Below are 16542 nucleotides of genomic sequence, written 5' to 3' on the forward strand. Positions count from 1 at the left end.
CAGCCGGATTTGATGAGCTGGGTATTTTTGTGGGTGGGTGGGGAGTTTAGTTCAAATCCAGCCCGGCTGAACTTAAAAAGTTATGCTAAGATGAGCTGGAAAATTGAAAGAGGGAAAATTCCAATGTATGTGAGCAGAAAAAAATAAAAATAAATTTTTTTTTATTTAAACAAAATTTTCCCTTAGTCTTTTTATTGCCCAAAGACAAGGGAAATAAAAACAAAATACTATGGAAAGCAGAGATCGTCACATTGAGATTTTTTAATTTGCGTCATTTAAATGTTCAAATCTAAATAAAATCTTCTTTAATGTGCGTCAACTTGCGTTTTGATGCAATAATTCAAGATAAAGTTTTAGTGCTCTGAATTTTCAGGAATAAAATATAATCCTACCAATTCAGCTAAGCCATTACAGGTAGACATATACACCTGTGTGCTGTTTGGTCGTAGAAATGAACAGAACAGGAAGCAAAATATCCAGGTGTAATTTCAAAGTTTATTAAACAGAAACTTCTTTAATTTGATTATAATTATATTAATCATGCATAAACAAGTAAAAAAAAAACAACAAAAAAAAACAAACCTCAAATCAAAACTCTTTGTAAATAGTACAATAAATGTTATTATATGCAACATACAGAACATAGCAAGTGTCATGCATGCCAAGATAAATAATAGACTTGGTAGTGTGTTTGATGATGTGCAATAAATCACTTGTTAAGCTGTTCGGCACTTTAAATGAGAGCTACTAAAACAAGACCGGCTGCTTATGTGGGATTTTCAGAATGAAGTCTTCAGTTATAGCACTGCATAAACATTAAACAAGGAAGTCAGTAAAGAACCAATGATCTTATCTGGTCATTGATAGCTTAATACTCAGATCAACTCTAAACACACTGCAGAAACAACCAAGCAGATAAAAACAGATATAATTTCCACATGGCTTGACTTGACAAGGGAAATAGTAAAAAAAAAAACTTCCTCATTTACCGATGCTTGGACCTGATGTTTGCAGTTTGAATAAAATATTCTAAAAATGCAGCATTTCAAATTGTATGTCACCTTTACCAGGAATCCCAACTTCTTTAAGGTGTTTAATAATAATAATAATAATAATAATAATAATAATAATAATAATAATAATAATAATAATAATAATAATAATAATAATAATAATAATAATAATAATAATAAAAAACTATGTTTAGCAATCTTAGTTACATCTGGGCAGCTAAGTGTTTTGTATTGATATTGGCTGAGTAGTAAAAACATACAGTATGGAGGGACATCAAAATTGATTTCATGTCTAGAATAAAGAAAAAAGGAAAAAAATTCATAAAATTAACCACTGCAGTCACCTGGAAGATCGAACAAACTGTTTGATCTTAATGGCATAATTTTATCTCCACTATAAGCTTATATGACTATTTTAAACCTCGAAACCAATCATGGGATAAAGCATTCTTTAAAAATGAAAATCTGATGGTATTACAAAAATGTATGGCATCAACTTAATGTTTAAAAAAACACTTCAAAAGGGTCCTTTAATTCTAAATGTATTTACATGAATAAGAATCACACAAACAATCGATGCAATATTTAGAAAGCTAAATCTAAAAACAAAACAAAAACAAAGCTAAGAAGGTTTGGGATTTGAAGTTAGACATTTCTTTCCACAAAACACTTGAATCTCACTTTCTGATGCTTTGACACCAACAACATTCACTGCTTTGACTTTTGAGTGAAAAGCAGAATCAAAAAGAAATACTGGATCAAGAAATAGTATATGGAACAGATTTTCAGAAATAAATGAAAAAGTAGCATCTAAAATGTTGGAAGTCAAGGAGAAAGTGAGAATTTTATACACTTTAAAGCTGATGAGATGAAAAAAAGAGGCTGTCTCTATTTGAGTGTGTTTCATATTGACCCGTTGAATGGATGCAGCTTAAACTAACAATGGGGAATACTAGGAATGTTTCAATCCAGCATTGCAATAAAAGTGTTACTGAATAATAATCATTGCAAAAATCTTAGGCTGCAAATATTATTCCTCGTACATTTCCCAGGTCAGATGGCAACTAGAGAGGACTTTTTCCAAAACAAGAGTTTGTCAGAGTGAAAATGAAACAACTATCAGCACAGTGGAGTTAATTAGAATCCAAAATAAATACTGAACCTGTGAAGCTCATGTTCAGTGCTGGCATGGAATAGAAGTCTGCTATAAAAATATTTGAATAAACAAACAAACAAACAAACAAAAAAAATACTAAAAGTGTTTTAAAATTACCCAAATATTGGTGGCCAATATCGATATGATTTGAAAAAGTTTTTTTTAAAAGGTTTTTTTAATCATTATTGAGAAAAGAAAAGCTAAGAATCAAAAACAAACACAAAACAAGAAACTGATGAATGAAATCCTGCATTATGTTGGACTTCACCCTGATCACGTGCTCATTTGCTTATATATTGAAGTCTCAAAGTTTTAAAAATACATATTTAATGTTCAAAACTAATATATTGGCAATATTCTTTAGAATCGGCTGGATTTGTTCATTCAGGCAGACAAATCCTAAGAATCTTGTACTTATTTTTAAACTTGCTCAACTGATGCAAGTTTTGGGAGGAAATATTGCTATTTTCTGACTCACCACAAGAGGGCGCCATTCCCTCCGTTTTAATAAGAGATGCCCTGAGATTTCGAAACTATCGTAGTTTTTACCTAAAAAATCCTTTGATTCTTTGCTCACTTGTTAAAATACAATTCTGAGTACATGTAATAAAATCACAAATTGCTCAGACGTAGTAGCATGAGATGCTGCTTTTAACTTTCACAAGTCACTTGGCTAATTTAAACCTTTAAACCTTTTTTTTAATGTTTTATTATTTTATTAAATAAAATCTTTATGTTACATTAATGCTAGTTTACCAGGTTTTTGTGTTCAAACCACTGAATCAAGAACACTTGACTCTTACTTAAGGCAATCCCAAGTGTGACTTTGGATGGAGGACCAGGATGAAAAGAAGAGGAGCATTTTGCAAAAACCAGACTCAAAAAGAGAAAACCTCCAGATTTTGTGAGAGTCATTTGTTTTTTCACACGGCAGGAAGTGAATTCTGTAAGTAGATATCCAACACATATGTCTGTAGCATATTCTCTCTGAGTAGCTGTTCTGTACCACTTTTAAATCCGAATCAAATTTCCCAGAATTCTCAGTCATGCTACAAAAGCTCGATTTCAAACCACACTCAAATGGACGGCGGCTGCTTGCGTCTATAGCCAGGTGAGTAGGCTGTCCCTGTCCATGTGCGGCCCGGAGAGAACTGTGTCCATTTCCATCAACATGTCTGAAGTCAAACTGTCGGGGATGCCGGACATCAGCTCCTCATTTATAGGCAGCACAGGCATTGACTCTTGCAGGCCCATTGAGGGAGGCTCACTTGAGTCACCTGAACAAATCACAGGCACAGAATGAGATTTACAATAACCTGAACAACTTACATGCATTTATTGCACCAATGTACAAATATTTAAAAAATATCAAATATAGATATATATATACCAACAGGAATGCAGATTATTTAAGCTACTTTATACATCTTTTTAAGGTGAAATAATTAATTTGGGTACAGAAGATTAACAAACTAAGTCTATCTATGTAGAAAAAAAAACCGGTAATGTCTTAAAGCTGCGATATTTAACTTTTATGAAAAATATTTTTCTTACATATTTGTTGAAACTGTCTCTATGTTGTTAGACAGACGAGGGTCTTAGCGCTGTCAATTGCAATCTTGTGTCATTTGTGTTACCTGCTATGTTGCAGCTAGCTGAGCCTGTTGTGAATGCTAAGGCTAGTTAGCAAGGCCAACTGTGGTAAACGGTTTTTCGGTAACAGTAAGTTGTTTCTGGGCCATTAGCACATTTAGCAGCGAGTAAATGAGAATGATTGACAGCGTTAAAACCCTCCTCCTGGCTCTCATTGTTTTGTTTTTTTAGCATTTCAGCAATAGCAGCTCAACGAGGAGGTGGAGTAGATCAGTCTTTTCACAGATTACTTGTCACGTAACATACTACCATGACATGGTGACAGGCTCAACAAACATGTAAAAAAATATTCTTTATAAAAGAAATACATGCAGGAGCTTTAAGAAAAGAACAAATAAGAACAAAAATACATAGAAAAATGTAATGAGTCTGGATTGATATTTAATAAAGACAGCTATAAGGAACAATACCAATGTCCATGTGATCCACAGAGCTCAACATGTGGTCCGATGTGCGTGATAAGCTGCTGACACTCAGACCACTGTCAGTGCTTTCGTTGCGAGAGTGAGCCCTGAGTAAGAAACAAATAATTATCTGCAGTTCTAAGATAATCTTTTTCCTTCAGGTCTGGCCACCTTCTGCACTCAGAGAATAATTATTTCGGTCAGCATAATTCAGCAAATGTACGAAAGAGTATATTTCGTACAGTTACTGAAATACAGAAAATGTACAAAGCTTACAACTGCAGTAAGCCAGTATGAAAGAGGTGTTTAGTTTCTCTAAAGTTACTCTGATGCTGTGTCACGTTTACCAGAAGTCTCAACCTGGATCCAATACAACATTCCAGCTGTAAGGTGGGAAACTCCGTGGGTTTTACTAATTGTTTTTCTGAGTGACAGACTAAAAGCTACTGTGGGGGAAAAAAAAGCCAAAACAAACCAATTCTCAGCATTTTATGCATTCAAACACCAAAGGAAGATGTTCCCAAATACTTCCTGTCAGAAGTGAGGTTATTCATTTTCATTTGGGAACTTCATATACTCTCTGAAGCACGGCTGCCATATTGGATTCTGCACTCTCAGTTTCCTTCTTGGGATTTCAATTTTTGACACTTCACATAGTTTCAAAATTCAGGCACTGTGAGTCACAGTGACACCTTACTGAATGCTGCATGCAGCGTTCTTTGAATTAATCAATTTTTTGACCTCAGGTCCTGGACTTTTACTTCTACCAATCTATTATGTACTGTCTGACAATAGATTGGACAAGCCTGATTAGTTCAGAAAGAGTTTTGGGAACCTTTCTGAGCAACGCAGTATCCAACAGATTCTACATAAACACTATAAAACATCTTCAAGCTATCTGCTAACTTTTATTCCTTTGTTAGCCCAGTAAATGCAACTTAGGGTCAGGAATATAGATACATTTACAAATCTACTGGCACTATTTTTTCCCCTGAGTATTCTGTGTATGAACAACACAACTGTAAATTGCGTACTTTTCACTAACTTGTAGTATTGTGTTAGTAAAGACGTACCCGTTAAGGTTAGATTCTTGGTTTAGGGTCCTGATCCTGATATCCACCGAAGGGACAAGCATCTGTGCGCTTCTGTCATGGTCCATCCCGCCGGGCATCTGGTTGCTCCCTCCCGCCTCCTGCACCTGAATATGTGTATGCTTAATTTCATTTGACTTTAAAGAAAGCAGAAGTTTAGGATAACATTGAATATTTATGGAACGACTCGCTCCAGCTTGGTACTCTCTCTGACCTGTGGGGCAAATTGTGGAAGGACGGCGTGCTTCAGTCTGAGCTTTTCTAGTCTTTGCTGGATTGCCAAAGGGAGGACGGCCGGGTTCACCTTCGGGGCTACAACACAAAAAGACATTAAAAATATACGCATGAACTTCTTCAAAATGAAACATAAATCATACAGTGAAACAATTCATGAAATATAGAGTGTCCAACACTTTGAGATCCTTCTTTTTTGCTGTCTTGCTGCCAAACATTGAGCTGTTCTAATAGCGCACATTGGAACACAATGTTTCTCATTGACAACTGTCAACTCAGGAGGCACAAAATCTGTTATAGTGTGCTACCTAGACGCGGGTCGTCCCATGTGGTTTCCTGTTTTATGTGATCAATGTAGTACACCTCTCCTTCTGCAGTCACAGCCTGCTCCCAGCCTTTAGGCAGTGGACCTGAACAGCAGTAAAAGTACAGAGTGAGAAGGCAAATGGTTGCTGGAGCCAAATGGAGTGTTGAGAGGAAAGTTTGTAGTTTGCAGATTTTAGGAAGAGAAATGAATAACTGCTTTATTTTATTTACAATTAGAAAAATGAAACAACTGTAAGTGCATTTTGCCTAGCCTCGGTGTGTGTGTGTGTGTGTGTGTGTGTGTGTGTGTGTGTGTGTGTGTGTGTGTGTGTGTGTGTGTGTGTGTAAATGAACGTCCATCCTTAAAGGGTCATGCTCACCCAAATCACACTATAAAAATTTTAAAATACCTCTCAGAAGAAACAGTGTCTCCAATGCTGGGAACATTTACAAAATAAGCTAACAAATCTGATAGCGGCTTTGCCGTAGTTGAGGGTCTGGGTGATGTCCTGTAGTCTGTTGTACATTCAGTTTGTTTTATACCAAATACTGAAAGCAATATTTGACTCATTAGACGGTAAAGAGTCAGCCGGGCCAAGGTAACGTTTAAAAACTAGGGGTTACGTTGGTAAAAAGAGTAAACCTTCTCATTCAACTCTGTGAACTTTGATTAACAATGTTACAATCCAAAGAATTTTTTTCTTATGCTCCAACTTAAAAAAATAAAATAAAAATCCACAAAACCTACATTTTTTTTTTTTGCTTAATGCTTAAAATAAAGAACCATATTTCTTTTTATATTTTAGAAGAAAAACAAATGCACAAAGAAAATGTATAAACAATTTTAAGTGGGAAGTTGCATATCTGTTCAAAACAAAGTAGATCGTCACCTAATAAAGACAAATATTCCTTGAATTGACATGCTCAGACAAACAAATATGATTACAACATTTGCAAGGATGATCTCGTGGTTAGCACAGTAAGTCTTCTCTGAGTGTCACAGTACAGGACAGAGTCTCATCCCCACAATCAATAACTTTAATCTGGTTTGAGATTAACATCTTTGTGGATGAAGACATCCACAGGTTTTCATCGCTACTTTTTAACAGAAACATCCAGATGAGGCACTTGTTACAAAAGGAGAAGATGATGGATTTCTTTATTTTTTCACAGAAAACCTGTGGCAAATAAAACCCCGACTTTGCCTCGACTTTTTTCCAACACTCAATCAAATAGTAACTAAGTGAGTCATTAACATTTAAAAAATTTACATGACTGAAACTTTCTTAATTTATGTTGATATTTTAAAAATCACTGCTTTTTATCATGTGAGTGGTTTGTAAAGCTGTTTGGCAGGCTTTTCCCATTTCGCTGTTGATCAAACAAATCTGGGTGTGGACGACCTAATGTTCACACAGCAGACAAAAGTGGCGCAAATCCAACTTCTCTACCAATATATTACTGGTATCTGATTTCTTTTAAAGACAGTGTGAGCACAAATCAATTTTTCTTCTCGATTTCACACCCAGGTCGCTTACATACACACTCCCAAACTGGATTCTTATCTGATGTTGGTGCAACCAACTTGAACGGTCATGTCACATTTCATCCAACTTTTAAGTCATCGAGGTGTGACAAACATCGCAATTTTGTTGGGAGGAGTCGGCAAGTACCAAGGTCAGATGTAAACAATGGACTTAACAAGTATTGCAGAAAATGTTGATGGAACTTGTCATGACTGCACAACAAACTCAGAATGAATGGAAATAATAAAAAACAACAACTAAAGATTGGTGTCTGCCAAACATCTGAATTAAGACTTTAAAATGCACAGTGCCACTTTTTAAGCATTTTTCACCATTTAAAACTACACTGACTGTAAAGGAGAGACAATACAGGCTGCCTTGGCTTCCTGTCTGTCAGTATCATATGACCTGCTCTGCAAACTGCAAAATATGAGGTGCAAAAACAATAGTTAAAAAGGCGAGAGATTAAAGTTTTGCATAGGTTACAAGTGGATTTATCAACAACAAGTCCTATCAAAGCATGCAGTAAACATGCTAGATTTAGCCTAGAACTTCAATTCCACTATTGATGAAAAATGGTGGAAAGTGTTGAGTCTGATGGGAATTTGGAAATCAAGCCCATCTTAACTGAGTAAAGTTGGTCTCAGAGAAACATGAAATATAAAGGATGTTCAGCTGAAACTCAGTCTGAGAATAAATATATGTTATTATCAAGAAAACTAGATTCTGCAACATCCTGAACATCATTGGTGAGCGAGTTAATAAGTGGAACACAGACATGATAGTAATGAATATGGACACCAAATCATCTTTAACCTTGCTTCCCTGTTATGACTTATTTCAGCAAAAACGAATGTATTACTCTCTCAATTTTAAAAATAGGGACACAGTTGCTGCACTACTCTACATTTTAGGTATCTAAGCTAACATGGGGGTAATATCGATGAAACGTGATGTGGCATTGTACTGTAATTTGAAACTACTGAGTTTTCAAGCAAGTAGATGTATTGATTTTAATGTCGCATCGGCCTGGCACTTAGCATTGGTAAATAATTCGCCTTAATTGAATAATCCGTTTCAGGGGCAATGAATTCTGATCTGGACATACAAATTATTTCCAGCACAATGTGATATTTTGATGGGTGAAGCTCAACAAAGCTTTCAAGCAGCTTGTCCAAGCAGTTTTTCCTCAGTGAGAAGGTTTGTCAGTAACACTTAAAACCATTATGAGTCTAATAATGCCTAATAAGCAGGTGGATGACAACTGAAAGCAAAAGTCAGTTAGAAAGAGTTTTTTATGAGAGCCTGATTGCTGTTTAAAAAAAAAGATCTTATAGGTTGTACTTGAAGTCAGTGATCACGTGTTGCATCATCACATCCTGTGGTTGATTCTCTCATTTAAAGAAATACAATTTGGGTAAACTGACCCTTTAGACATTTACATCAAGCTAATAATGGAAAAAAGACTTATACAACCTGCATGATTCTTTTTAAATTGCACCCTGATGTAGATTTACATATTAAGTCTGATCATTTTTCAAAGCAGAGGCATTAGTGTAAGCAACCCAAAGAGAATCCCAAAGGAACAACACCCAACACGCTCCAGGTCAGATGGAGACAGATGGCGACAAAAAGGGCACAGCGCTGCAGTGTGATACCTGTCTCAGGAATAATATTTTTTGGTTGCGTAGTGGGGGCTGGGTTGCTGAAGGAGTGGGCGTGGCTCGGGGTGCAGGCGATCTGATGCTGGGCTGCAGCCGACTGAAGCTGGGACAGGCGGGGGTCCTGCCATGTGGTCGACCTCTGCGCGTGGCTGAAGAATAAAGAAACCACACACACACACACAGCAAGCGATGCATCTATTAAACCGCAGTAACCTGAAGGGCGAGGAGCGTTCTCCCTCAGACTCGCTTTACCTGTACGACCAGATGTGCTTGCACATCTATGCTCCTCGAGACAATCTCAGGCTTTTCACAGAGCAGGAAACGTGCTCTCATGAAGGTGAAACCCAACAGGCCACAGAACTGGTTCAACTGTTTCCTGTTTGCATGAGTTTTAATCCTGTGTACAGCTCTGCTACTTTACTTTTAGAAAAATGAGAACACCTTGTGTGGCAAAAGAATTACTTGTAGAAAACAAAAAACAATATTTTGAATCATATCAGAGCTGGAATGGTCCTTTCGGACATCTATCAGGCTAAAATATTCAGGTTGCCACTTTCCAGTTCCAAAATCTGCTGATTCAGAATCTGTCTTGCACAACCTGCTTTGGGAAACTGTCATCCGGCACAGAAGCCCTTTTTAAAGAAAACCTGCAGAGCCAGAGATGCAACACAGCGTAAAAACTGGAGGAAGCCCTTACTTGATGAAGTACCGTTGGCCAGTGGGCGTCTTGGCCATCTCCCAATCCTCGGGGAGTGGCACATCGTCGGGTATGATTGGTGTGGCCACTGCATTGACTGAGTTGATTGGGAGGGAGGCCGGGGAGGAATGAGCACGGACGTGATGAGGGGCGAGGGAGCTGCACACGCCTCCGTCTGAACTGGCCTGACGAGAAAGGAGCAGGGTTAGCAAGTCTGCAGCGGAGTGACAAATGGCAATTCGAAGCATAAACTCAGAGCAAAAACAAAACGAGTTCAAATGGGTAATGAAAGCTAGACTGTACAAGAGTTGCTTCACACACTGCACAGTCTCGCAGCCAAGTGGTTTTATTGCAAAGAAATGTACACTGGAAAATGGCAGGATTTTGCGATGCATCATTTCAAAACCTTTTTCCTCCTTTAACGTGGCATTTATCCTCCATAACTCAACTAAAAAACAAACAAGCTTGTATTGACCTGTTTGCATAAGTGTATACATACACTTAACCCAAAACCTAAGTAGCTTTTGATCAAGTTCAACATTTAGTTTTCCTTGGCAAGAGTCCATCAGCATCCCTCAGCTTCAGTTTTCAATATTTACCTCTTCTGCCTGGCAAAGGTTTCCAAATCATTTAGATTGTGAGGACATATCTTGTGTAGTTGATGAACTAAACAAAAGAAAACCAATTCAAATTTTTATTTACAAAACATGAAGTAATCCCAGAGCATGACTCTGCCACTACCATGTTTATGCTTCGCTGTTGTTTTCTTTGGAATTGTGGATCAAAATTCAAGTTTGGTTTCATCAGACCACAAGTGGCTCAACCTTTGGAAGACTTCAGTAAAGTTTGAAAGACTTCTTTGGAAGGAAAGACTTCTGTCTTACAAATGTATCTTTCATCTGACACTTTTCCAATAATCGAGCAGAAACTCCTGCAGCTCCTTCAACTGTTGCCGTCCGGCTCTTGGCATTGTCTCTGAAAGGTTTTTGTTTTGTCTTTCCATCAGTTGTGATTTCACTCTTTTCTCATATTTTCTTTAAGCACGTTGTTACTGTGCCGTGGTGTGAATTTATAATGGGGGATTATGTTTCTGACTGACACATTTGTGCAACAAGATCTTTTGATCCGTTGTTCCCTCTCTGCAGACTTTAGTTTTGCAGGATGCAAATGCTATCAAAATCGTTCTGCAGTTGCAGAAATGTGCTTCTGCTTAAGCAAGTTCACTTTAAATGGTAGCAGGTATGTACTGAAAGGACAAAATATTGTAAGTAAATCAAAAAGTAAATGAAACTTTGTTTATGGGAGGTTGCTCACAGGTGTGCATCCACATGCCGCCTAAGAGCTTTTTTTTATTTTAAAAATGTTCTCCCTTCCTGATTGGCTTGATTTTCTATTAAAGTGTGCAGGATTTTTTGTCACAACAAAATCATAAAAATATTTAAAATGATTTATGATTTTTTTTTACACAAAAATGATTTTAATTTTAAAAGGGGTTAATGCAGGTTAAACATCCCCTCTGTAGTGACTTCAACTTTTTTTTAAGAGTGACAAAACAGTAGCCGGCACATCCTGCAGTCTGATATTAAGGGTTTAGATTTCCTAAAACGAATCTCTTGCATGTGTTAAATGCTGCAAAACAATTCAAGTAACTATTGCACTCATTCACAGCTGGTGAAGTTGTGTTTGTTACTTTCTGCAACTTTTTGTGTTCATTCGAGATTTTCCCACAGCTGGACCGAAAATGACAAGGGGTCAAAATCAGCTACAAAGATGCAACATGAAGAGGTCTGATAATGGCAAAACTGAGTGACCTTTCGTGGTTGTAGTCGCTGGAGCTCTGAGTGCAACAGCCTGTATCAAACTAAGAAAATGCAACTTGAAATGAATTCAGCAGAGACTAAGAGACGTAAAACTGAATGAGATTTCTTGTGGCCCTGAATGGATGCACAATGTCCAGTTTGAGTATTATAGCGTCTGTGTATTCTTTGTCACCTTAGATAGTTTGTGCCTTGCTTTTAGTGAATTGCGATCAATTTTACAGCAGTAAAATGTATGTATAACGTTCTGATGTTTTAAACTGTCTGCGCAGCTGCACAGGCCAGAGAAAAATAATTATGAAGCTCTGGATCTAAAAGGAGAAATATTTACTGCTATGTTAAGATGTGAGGACTCTGGACTCCCAAAACACTGGTACAAAAACTAGCGGATTACATTGTTTTTGTTGTTAAAATTCCTATTTCCAAAGTATTTAATGAACACTCTGGTTTTAAATTGGGGTCACAACCTCCTGACATCTTCTGAAATGAAACTATAAGAGTAAATTGATTACGGCAAAAGCATTTTAATGCTTTAACAGATAAAAACAGTATTTATGAACAAATAATAATAACCTGGTTTTTATGTCATTTTACCAGTTTCATTTGGATACTATCAATCCTTCCATACCCAACCAAAGGCCAGTCAAAACATTTTTCTCTATTTTTGTCCATGAAAATCAAAGTGAGCAGCTAACAAAATGAAATGTATGAACATAAACCTATAATCCTGAATCCTTTTGTATGTTTAACCCATGGATTCATTTCATATGTTTGGAATTAATGTAAGAAACAATGGTCAATGTTGAGAGGTGGAATTATTAAAAATTTAATCTAAATGTGAATCTTAGTAAATTAATTATAACTCAAAGTTAGTGAGAATTAGTCTTGTTTGATTCCATGCTCACTGCCATACATGGCAACAAACTGATATAAAATCAATAAAAAATGAAAATGAATAAAATTAGAAGGCACCAAGTTGGCATAAGTGAACTGTGACCAAAAGATTTTAGTTTTAAAAGGTCAAAAACTATAATTATTAAGTCCATTATTCTCCTGTTGCAGCAGAAGTACCACTGGTGGTTACCTGAGCTGCTTTTAGTGGGATTCATTCCCATATTTGCTAATTAAGTCCAAGGTATTTATGAATATATCACAAACAGTAAACAGATTATTTAGGTTTGATCTTTGCTTCCTCAGAAAAATCTGTGAATAAATTCTCTAGACCTCCCTGTAAAAACTGAAGAACAGTGAATCTGAAAGTTTTTCCTCTGTCTATATCCACCCATATATTTATATCTGTATTTGTATTTATGTATTTATATCCATCCATATATATAAGAAACCCACTCTTGGAAATTTTAACCTTTCAGCAAATTTGCTATTTATTAGCAGTTCTGCTTATTTATATCTCATCAAAACAGAGATACACAAGGCACTGTAAAAAACAAAATCTACCTGTGAACATCTAGGTGCTTTTTGTATGAATAATAATAATAATAATAATGATGATGATGATGATGATGATAAATAAAGAACATTTACTCGGGCTAACTCCTATGCAGGTGATATCTGCTAGAGCAGATAGCCTGACTACTACAGAAAATACTATTGGGTTCTCTAAAAATCCCAATAGCAACAAATGAATAGTTTCTGCCCAGTATGGGTGCAAAACCACAACTCAGTTAAGTGGGTGTTAATGCTGCAATGGATAAACAAATGAAACAATTAAATGTTCCAAGAAACAAATAGTGAGGATGTTTTTTTGTTTTTGTTTTAAATAATGACAAAAAGAAAAAAAAATCAGATTACGTCTTAGTTTTTTGTGCAAATAACGTCAAACCGCGGTACTTCGCTCGATGTTATATCGTGATTATCTCCTCAGAAGCCTACACGCAAATGTGTGTTTTCCTGCTCAATTTCTAAATCCATTCACTAAATATTGGTGAACTTCATGCAACAATAACCATCCTGCAGAGCGAAGCAATTTGCAGTAACATTACTTGTCTGGAGTGGCCCCTGGGCTCCGGCGGCTTGAAGAAAGAGTCCGGAAACTTCCTCATCCTCATGGGCACGGACTGAGTCTGCCTGGCCGCCTTGCCGGGGTTCATCACGGCGTTGAAGAGGGCCTCCAGCTCCGTGTTGGAGTCCCCGCGGACGTGCACGACCTGTTGCCCGGCCGGAGGCGCGCCGCGGTGCGCGTCCATGTCGCCCAAAGTTTGGAATCGAAACGTAGCTGTAGAAAAAGTTCGCTCATGTAAAACAAACGAAGAGTAAAACGCAGATTGCCAAGAAAAACGGGGTTGGATGCGCCTGTGTGCAACAGTTATGATCAGATGTGTTTACACTTTCAGACCCCCCCTCCCTCCTCTTTTAAACCCCCACCCCATTTGAACTTTTTGTGTCGATGCCTCGGCGTTTGAAGCTCGAACTTCTCCAAGTTATTTAGCAACAGGAAAAACATCAAGCGTCAGGTAAACGTGGTCAAAATGGTGTTATTTAAGCCATAAGATCGCGGACAAAAATCAATCTCGGCAGAGCACAACATGCCTCCCACATACCTCAAGCAGCCAGAGCGTCCCCACTCCTCCTCCTCCTCCTCCTTCTCCTCCCCTGTGTATTACTGCAGGGAGAAAAAGAAGTCCCAGTCTGGAAAACACTCAAGCCGACTCCTTTTCCCCCGACACGGACGGTGGAGTAAAAACCCTTTAAAAGGCGAGGCAGGGCGCACACAGCAACAAGCTGGCCGGGGAAGAGCGATTTCACCGAGACCTCTAAACTTTTCCCATCCAGCGTTCAGTCCAGATTCATGTGATAGTGCGGAGGGGCGGGGTTGTTGGGTTTAAAGCTGCCGCAGTCGCAGGGCAAATATTTCACACTCAAGACAGATATGTAAACCATCGCTGGTGAAAACTTCTAGAAAACCAGGAGTTTATTTACAGCTCCGAACTAGAGCTGGTCAGCTGGGAAACGAAATAATCACATTTATTCTGTATTTAGTTTATTTTTAAAATCCATCTTGCGCATTTTCCAGTCGTTTTTTTTTTAATAGTAAAGGCAAGAGGTAGAGAGTGAAATAGTGCAACAGCCTCAGATAATCTAATAGAAGGGCCGCATTAAGTTCTTCATTTTCCCCGACTCTGGGTCTGGAGGGTCTTGTGTATTTTTTGGGGGGTTGGGTAGGGGAAATTGGGAAGTTGCGCCGAGAAAACATCCGCCCCATGATGAGGCCAACCCAGTCCGAGCCTGTTTGTCCCGTGCAGGCTCAAGCCGCAGTGTAGCGCCCCCTGGCGGAAAACACGCACCAGCGAGCCCACAATTCGGCTGCTGCTGGTAACTACTGACTGCCAAAAAGTGTTATTATTCAGGGATATATTTTCAGAGTTGTGTAGTGACAAGTTACATTTACTCAGTTACATTTAATTGAGTGACGTTTTTGATATAATGTACTTTTAGGAGTATTTTTTATTATGCTGTACTTTACTTTTGCTTGAGTAATTTTATTATAAAGTATTTCTACTTTTACTTGAGCAAAAAGTCTGGATTTTCTGCCCACTGAATAAAAAACAAACATATTTTAACCAAAAATGGACCAGATTCAGACCTGCAGTTTTTTGTTAAAGTTTCATAAGTTTTTTTATTGAAATAAACTGATTTGGAAAAATTTCTCTTGCCTGATTTTGTTATTTTTTGCTACTTAAATGAATTATTTACATTTTTGTACCTTAAAACACCAACATTCCGCTTAAGTTTATAATTTGGTCCATCTGATTGTGTAATTTTTAAATATTAAATTTGATTTGATCAACTACTCTGTACTTTTTACCAAATACATTTTTACTCTTACTTGAGTAATTTCTTGGATGACTACTTGAGTAAAAATGTGTTGAAGTAGCGCTACTCTCTCTTAAGTACAATTTTTGGGTACTATTATGTCTTTAGAAAATTAATTTCTGCTTAATTTCAAAATATTTACATTGACATTTGAATATTTATTCAGTAATTTTAATGAAGCTGATTTTCTGTGTTGAAATTATTAAGCGGTCGAGAGGTTTTTGTTTCTCTGGTATCTGTTTAAGTTCTGAAAACAACTAAAACTAGTGTAAACAACTAGTGTAAAACACTGGCCAATTGGCCTCTCTTTGTTCCCTCTTTAAAAAGAGGAGAATAAAACATTGTGTCATAAAGCCATCAGAGTCTGACTGATCGGTACCGTGTGATTACTCCCTTCCTTGTTTCAAGAAGGAGCTACAAACATTGAAGGTGTAGAAAAGGTCGACAGAAACTTTCCTGGCAAGTTGCTCATTGTCAGGAAAACAAGATGCTCTGCTCTGCACAGTATCAAACCTCACATATGTACCATATTTTCTGTTTGTAGACTTTCTTTTTTGTTTCTTTGTTTTTTAATGTGGAACAAAGATATTATTTTGTCAAGATACAGTCAGTGTCAAACACATTTAAACAGTTAAACATGCTTTTTGTAGGCTGTTTGAGTTACAAGTCAGGGGTTTTGAGTCAGTGTTCATATTCATTCCTAAACTCGGTGTAAAGTGATTGTATCTTTGCAATCCCATTTTATAAACTGATGTCACATGCATCGTGAAATAAAATGAGCTGGTGTGCCAATAATTTCAGTAACCTAAATTTTATCATTTTGTCACAGAATTTAGTTTTAAATAAGTTGCATTTTGGTTGAGTTACTTTAAAATTGTGATAATTTTAGCTATAGATTAAATCCAGAACAGAAATTTAGCAACACATTGATAAGAAACATTATTGTGAAACTCTCCTGTGGACAACAGGTGGCAGTGTCTCCTTTTTTACATTAATTTCTTCTTTTATTTTTATTGAGTCCATTACTCACTATGAGAAGATGAGAGCTACATCCTGTGTAAATATTACTTTTGTATTCTCTCTTTGTGTTGTTCTTTCCTAACAAAAACTTGCCCACTGAATAAAAGTTGAAAGTAAACCAAGACGAATG

At 37.1% G+C, this 16542-nt stretch overlaps 1 protein-coding gene across 3 annotated transcripts; it reads right to left on the reverse strand.

Annotated features, from left to right (window-relative positions):
- Positions 1–475: 475 nt before the first annotated feature.
- On the reverse strand, positions 476–14386 carry LOC103475479 (transcriptional coactivator YAP1-like). Of its 3 annotated transcripts, XM_008427130.3 has the most exons (9): positions 14120–14386; positions 13562–13794; positions 9745–9929; positions 9042–9196; positions 5860–5961; positions 5532–5629; positions 5300–5424; positions 4233–4333; positions 476–3446 (listed from the first exon to the last, which is right to left on the reverse strand). In XM_008427130.3, the coding sequence occupies exons 2-9, from the start codon at positions 13763–13765 to the stop codon at positions 3271–3273; spliced, it is 1146 nt and encodes a 381-aa protein (XP_008425352.1). In that variant the 5' UTR covers positions 13766–13794; positions 14120–14386; the 3' UTR covers positions 476–3270. The 3 variants fall into 3 exon arrangements, with proteins under 3 accessions (XP_008425352.1, XP_008425353.1, XP_017164245.1); XM_008427131.3 differs by lacking the exon at positions 5860–5961 and having other exon boundaries at positions 14120–14385; XM_017308756.2 differs by lacking the exon at positions 14120–14386 and having other exon boundaries at positions 13562–14108.
- Between the last annotated feature and the right edge of the window lie 2156 nt (positions 14387–16542).

The sequence above is a fragment of the Poecilia reticulata genome, chromosome 14 (assembly GCF_904066995.2).
Source record: "Poecilia reticulata chromosome 14, P_reticulata-male-v2, whole genome shotgun sequence".
Classification (NCBI taxonomy): Eukaryota; Metazoa; Chordata; class Actinopteri; order Cyprinodontiformes; family Poeciliidae; genus Poecilia; species Poecilia reticulata.

Bases quoted from the DNA above. Each gene is read 5' to 3' on its own strand.
- LOC103475479 (XM_008427130.3), bottom strand. From the start codon at position 13,765: ATGGACGCGCACCGCGGCGCGCCTCCGGCCGGGCAACAGGTCGTGCAC. The intron at 5,630-5,859 runs GTAGCACACTAT...TTTGTGTTGTAG, and splicing joins ATGGGACGACCCGCGTCTAG to CCCCGAAGGTGAACCCGGCC. The intron at 4,334-5,299 runs GTACGTCTTTAC...TTTCTTACTCAG, and splicing joins CAAGAATCTAACCTTAACGG to GGCTCACTCTCGCAACGAAA.